The sequence below is a fragment of the Physeter macrocephalus genome, chromosome 7 (genome assembly GCF_002837175.3).
Source record: "Physeter macrocephalus isolate SW-GA chromosome 7, ASM283717v5, whole genome shotgun sequence".
Lineage (NCBI taxonomy): Eukaryota > Metazoa > Chordata > Mammalia > Artiodactyla > Physeteridae > Physeter > Physeter macrocephalus.
This window is the reverse complement of record NC_041220.1, coordinates 27849406-27855589: the sequence shown is the minus strand read 5'-3', so window position 1 is coordinate 27855589 and position 6184 is coordinate 27849406. Positions and strand designations below refer to the sequence as shown.

General features: G+C 43.6%; 1 protein-coding gene across 1 annotated transcript in view; it reads left to right on the top strand.

Moving 5' to 3' along the window:
• Positions 1 to 6184, top strand: part of ZNF827 (zinc finger protein 827) — a 146358-nt gene that overhangs the window by 116976 nt on the left and 23198 nt on the right. The window contains 1 exon segment of the mRNA XM_007127411.4: positions 4861 to 4998. Coding sequence (XP_007127473.3) covers positions 4861 to 4998 — 138 coding nt within the window.

The following is a 6184-nucleotide window of genomic DNA, read 5'->3' as shown; positions in this document are numbered from 1 at the left end:
GCCCGCGAACCACAAAAAAAAAAAAAAAAAAAAAAAAAAAAAAAAAAACCCAACTAACAGTGGCTGAAACAAACAGGGGTTTATTTTCCTCACATAAGCAGTAAGTCCAGAGCGGTAGTTTCTGCCATTTTTTCAGCTACGGGAAGATGCCATCAAGGACCCAGACTTTTCCCATCTTTCCCTTCCTCCATTCTCGGCAGGCTGGTTTTCATCCTCAGGTCTCATATGCACAAAACGGCTTCCATGATCCCAGGCATTTCCTCTGTGTTTAAGGCAAGAAAAAGAGAGAAGAGGGCCAACACCAAGCCTACTTTTCTCTGTCAGGAAAGCAAAAGCCTTCTCATTGGCCAGAATTTTAGCACATGACCACCCCAGCTGCCTGTACAGTGGGAATAGACAGGGGAGAAGGAAAGCTGAGAATAACTATTGGGTTAACCAAAAAACAGCGTCTGCCATAGACTTTGTCTTGAAGAGAATAATCCTGTGGCTTGTTATTGGGAAGAAGTAAGGACAGAGGACCTTTGGGGATATGGCTCAGGACTGCAAACATTTCCACTAATAAAATCATTAAATCACGGTTCTTGGGTTGAGTTAAGACACCATTCAGAAGGCAAGTAGCCTTATTTTTCACCCTGAATTGGCCATTAGCCTTAACTAATGGTATTTCCAGGGCTCAGTCTTTCCCACTATAAAATAAGAATAAGGTTTATTCCCTGCCTCACTTGGATCCTTTCATTCAGTCATTCATTTCTTCAACAACTACCTACTACCCACCTGCTACGTATCAGGCACTGTGCCCATGCCGAGGACGCACAAATAAATCCTGCAGAAGCCCCTCCTTCAATGACTCACCTTCGAACAGGGAGAGGAGGCCAGCGAACATGATTACTGAGCGCCGCCGCATGTTGGACTTGCTGTATTAAAAAGATGCGTATAATATAGAAGATATGTAAACAAATAATATAACAGGTAAAGTGGCACAATAGAGTATTCATAAAAGTGCTTTGGGACAGAGAAGGGGAAATGACTTATTACCTGGGGAACTGGGGAAGGCTTTACCGAAGAGATGCAGTCTGAGATAACGCTTGAAAATGAGCTGGAGTCTGTGTGCAGAAAGAGGTGCCAAGGTGGGGAGTAGCTGCTGGGGGTGGGGGTGGGGGGGGTCATAGTTGGTTCAAAAGCACTGACGTCTCCAAAGGCACTAGCTTGTTCCCGAAAAGGCGAGTCGCTCACTCCGCGGAGCCCTTGGATGGTGGGAGGTGAAGTGGGGAGCTGAAGGGGGGAGATGGTTGGAGCCAGAGTATGAAGGACCTCAGGATCCATGCACAGGAGTTTGGCTTGGGGAAGCCATTGGAACACGGGATGAGACATAAGGTGATCTGGGCCTCAGAAAGATCATTCTGGAACCCGTGAGGAGGGGCTGTTGGAATGGAGAGAGGGGCTGTTGGAATGGTACCCATGAGGCTCTTTAGGAAGATTTTGCAACAGTCCTGGTGAGTGATGATGACTCAGTTAAGGCAGTGGGATTCCAGAAAGATCTTTGAGGTCTTTGTGGGTTTTGTTTTTGGTTTTTTTGGGTTTTTTTTTTTTGTTTCCAAAGTTTATCAAAAATCAAAGAATAGGAAAACTTTACATTAAAATAGGCAATTTTAGCTTTCACAGTGTCCACACACACACAAATCAAATCGTGATATCTTTTTGTTAAACCTGTAGCACGTGACGGCAGAGGTAACCAGGCCAATTCATTCGGTCCCTCCGAGAAGGAGATGGAGCACAGTACCTGTGACTATGAATTGAGCTTTAAGACGCACACCCTGGGGGCACTCGCCACTGTCCGTGCAGTGATTTGCTTAACGTAGGGTTAGTCTGTATTGCTAACGCGTAGAGATTAGTACAGGCCTACGCATCCGTTTTTATAAACATTTATCAATAGGTTCACAATTTAAGTAGTTTTCAATATTTTTGGCAACTTTTGATCCTCAAGAGCTGCAGACGGAGTGTGCTGCTGTCTTCCAGAATGCTTCCTGGAGAGCTGGTGTCCCAGCTGACAGCTCTCCACGGTGATGGGGCCAGTCCAGCTTCCAGAAGGCAGGCTGTGGTCGTTCTAAAGCCTGGCCTTGCTGGGTGTCCATCACATTCAGATATCACTCTGGAACCAGATGGACAGCTTGTGGTGGTAACATACACAGAGACAGGAAGAATCAAAAAATTCTGTGTTTTTCTCCCATGGCATGTGGCTGACACCATCTCCAGGAAATGTGGGAGAACGTAGCATCTGCTGAGCTCCATTTCAGCTCCGGGAAAAGAAGAGCAGGCCTTTTACTTTAGTACTTGTTTAGGCAAAGTAATAATTCCCCTCTCGCCCCTGCACCTCCACCTCCAGCCTCACCCTACTGTGATTTCAAGGTCGTGTTCTGGGATGAGGCTGCTATAGCCCGGTTGCCTTGCTCCTGCGTGTGAAATGACAACGGGCGGCCGTAGCAAATGCAGACAGCAAGCGGGGTGAGGCTTGGGGTCCAGGCCCCAGGGGTGTGGCCGACCAAGCCTGGGCGCCCCCGTAGTGCCTCTCCTGCCTCCACGGCTGCAGGTAGGCCTTCTGCTTGCCCGCAGCACAGCCTCCATGGTTCTGACCATTTTCTAGGCCGGTGGAGGGAATTGGACTTTTCATGATGCTTCAACGTCTCAAGCGTGTGACTAATATTATTAAGAGATGTCTTTCTTTTTAATTGCATCTACTTGTTCAGTCTGTGACCCAATTAGTTCATTCTTGTTGTGAATGTATTGGAAGACCCTGTACCCTGTTGATCTCTCCTTATAATTATTACTATCATCCTCCTTTGAAGCACTCTTTTGATTACACACTTCAAAGGAGCTGCTAAAATACCCTCTTGCGCCATGCGGTAGAAATGCCCATGGCTAGGACTCAAGGGTGGTCGTCTGAGAGTGGTTCCTGTCGGCACATCTCAGAGCTCTGTGCCTCCCTTTTCACCTTCCTTCCCCCAAAATTCCGCCCCTTCCCCTGAAGAGGTTTGTAGTCACACATTCCTACTCTAATAAGAAGACTAGCTCTTCTCTCTGAGGCCCAAAAAGCTACGTTTAACAAACACGGGTAAATCAATAAATGTGCCTTATCAGTGTTAGGATTGCTGGCAGGTGCCTCACAGCAAACATTTTTGCAATTTCACCATCAATCCCCTGCCCCATTCCAAACATACATTCGTATTTACTTCTTTCCTGAGATCACACTATCTGGCAAGTCTGAATTCAAATGAAAATTGATCCAGTTGACTCACCCAGATCCAGGTGGAAGCCTGTATTTGTATATGGGAAGCAGTTTTAACCAAATTGTGTGAAATCCAGTTCTTTGTTCTGATGCTGTCTCTGCCTGGTGGTCTGAATATTTTCATCTGCTTGGTTTTTATGAAAAGTTCTTTCCATGTGGTATCCGGTTCTATAAAGCACTACTTGTGAATGTAGGAACATTCACAAGAATTTGCTGAGGTAAAGGACAAGATATTGACTCGGTAAATTATTTGTCTTGCTCTTCAGAGTTGAGGCCAAAAGCCCTATTAGTGGCCCAGACAAGTGTCCTCGTGGAAGTGTCCCCTTCCCTCTTTTTGATACTCTGTCATCTCTCTCCTTATCTTACTGTAGAAGGAATGTTTGTAGAATCCATTACAGTTCAGTGAGAAGAAATATGGATGAGAAAATTAAAGGTAACTCAATGAATGATGACAAGAAAATAAAAACTTTTTAAGATGACAAGAAAAGGTATTAACGCCCACTTAGGTCATTCATGGCTGTGAATTAGGTACAGAAGACCTTGTGGTTCTTGTCATTTTCCCTAATATGATGAGACTTTTGGGGAAATTCTGGTTGTGTACTCTTGCATTAGGGAGTTTTATGTGGAGTAGTGTCTGAGTCCATTCAGGCTGCTGTAACAAAATACCACAGACTGGGTAGCTTATAAACAACAAAAATGTATTGCCCACAGTTCTAGAGGCTGGAAGCCCTAGATCAGAGGGCCAGCATGGTCGGGTGAGGGCCCTCTTCCAGGACACAAACTGCCTACATCTTGCTGTGTCCTCACGTGGCAAAGGGGCTAGGGAACCCCATGAGGCCTCTTTTTTAAGGGCACTAATTCCACTCGTGAGGATCCACCCTCATGACCTAATCACCTTGCAGAGACCCGACCACTAAAAACCACAGCCTTGAGCGCTAGGGTCTCGATATATGAATTCAGGGGGATACACACATTCAGACCATAGCCAGCAGTATGCAGTTGTCATCCCTGAGTCTGTGTAACATTAAGTTCCTCATTAAGCATTCTGCACAACCCAGAATATAGGGCAAAGCCTGTTTTCATAAAGGGCAGTGAAAGTGTATTTCCTTTCAAGAGATGGAACCATCTATTTTTACATCAGAATCTGAGCTTCGGCCTTCTTGATTTACTGTCTGCTGGCGAGAGTCTGCATTTCTGGAATTTTAACGTGCAACTCAACCATTCACTCATTCAGCACCTATTTATGGAGTGCCAACTGTATACCGAGCACAGTGCTAAACCAAGCTGTCAACCTGCTGGAGGGTTAGGTCCACTAACCTTTAGTGAGGAAGGAGAGAAACCACAGGAGACTTGACTAAAATTGGAATCCATGTGCCACCACAGCTTTCAAGAATTGCCTTCTTAGAGACAGGAGCTGAGCGTGAAGACCAGAGGTTACTTGGACTCATCAATACTTGCAGTTTACCAGCCACATTCTTCAGTAGGAAGTCTTTGCTTAAGTCCTGAATGTTGACTAAACTGAAATGTGTTCACGTTGCCTTGTTTATTCCTCATGCTGCTTTGTTCTTTTGGCCCAGAAACAGAAAAGATAGTCCTCGAGGCAGGAAATGGGTTGCCCTCTTGGAAATTCAACGACCAGCTTTTTCCCTGTGACGTGTGTGGGAAAGTATTTGGCCGACAGCAGACATTGTCCCGACATCTGTCTCTGCACACAGGTGAGTCAGGGTCTCCCTGCCGGGCCTTCTCTCCCTGGACCACCAGCTTCTCCATGATCAGGAAGCTGTGTCTCTAAGAGAATTAAACCAGGAAGTGGTAGAAATGTTTTTATCGGGACCTTTTCAAGCCATTTTACCTGGCATGTTCAAATAAGGCTCTGGAAAGGGTTTTTTATTTGTATTGAAAGGATCCATTGAGTTCAAGGAGGATTGATGAAAAAAGATACACATTTTTAGGTGTGTTCAGGTAAAATTTCTCAACTCTAAGGAGTTTATTGCTGTCACCTTGAGGGTGCAGGGCATGGGGCTGCACCCCATCTTATTGGATTCATCTCATTGCGGTAGGTGGAAGCAGAGGGGAAAAGAGCACCTTGGTGGAGAAACAGTCTCTGTCTTTATTTACATATAATAATGGAGAAATATGGTTGATTCTGAGTGTTGGGAAGCGGAAACCTGAATAAATAGTAACTTAATCACTCCAGCAATAACAAGCAAGGACAATAAGAAGTGAGGTAAAATCAATAGCAAACAAAAAGCAAGATGGAAAATAAAAAATGAACTATTTCAATTTTTACACTGTAGATCAGCCTTGTTAAAAATTCAAATGTGTCTTATTTACAGGAAACACAAAACAAAATGGTAAAGAAAATAAAAGTTTTGTATCTCACACAAAATTTTAAAAAGGCAAGACAGTATTAGTATAGCAAGATTAATTTCTCTTTTTATATATATACTTTTTAATATTTTTAATCTTAACTATTAAACCACTAAAGACAAAATTTAGTCATATACTTAACCACAAAGAAAACTTTCACATGTTAAAAAATGTAGAGGTTCTATAAGCCACATTCTCTGAGCATACTTAAATGAAATTTAAAATAACCAAGGGTCCATAAAATGTCCTACCTAATTGGATCAAAGGAAAGGATCACAAATTCCAGACATCTAGGAGGAATGAAAGGGGAACATTCATCCTTAACCTGGAACGAATAGCTACAGCTCTGGTCCACGGGACATTTATAGACTTAAACATTTTAATTAGAAGGGAAGAAAAACAAAAATAAAGGAACTTAGCACTCATCTTAAAGACTTAGTAGAAGAACACAGTCTAGGAAGAAGACCATAAAGTAGATAAATCCCTTTAAGTCTGATTAAGAAAGGAAAAGGAGGCAGAAATATTCAAAAT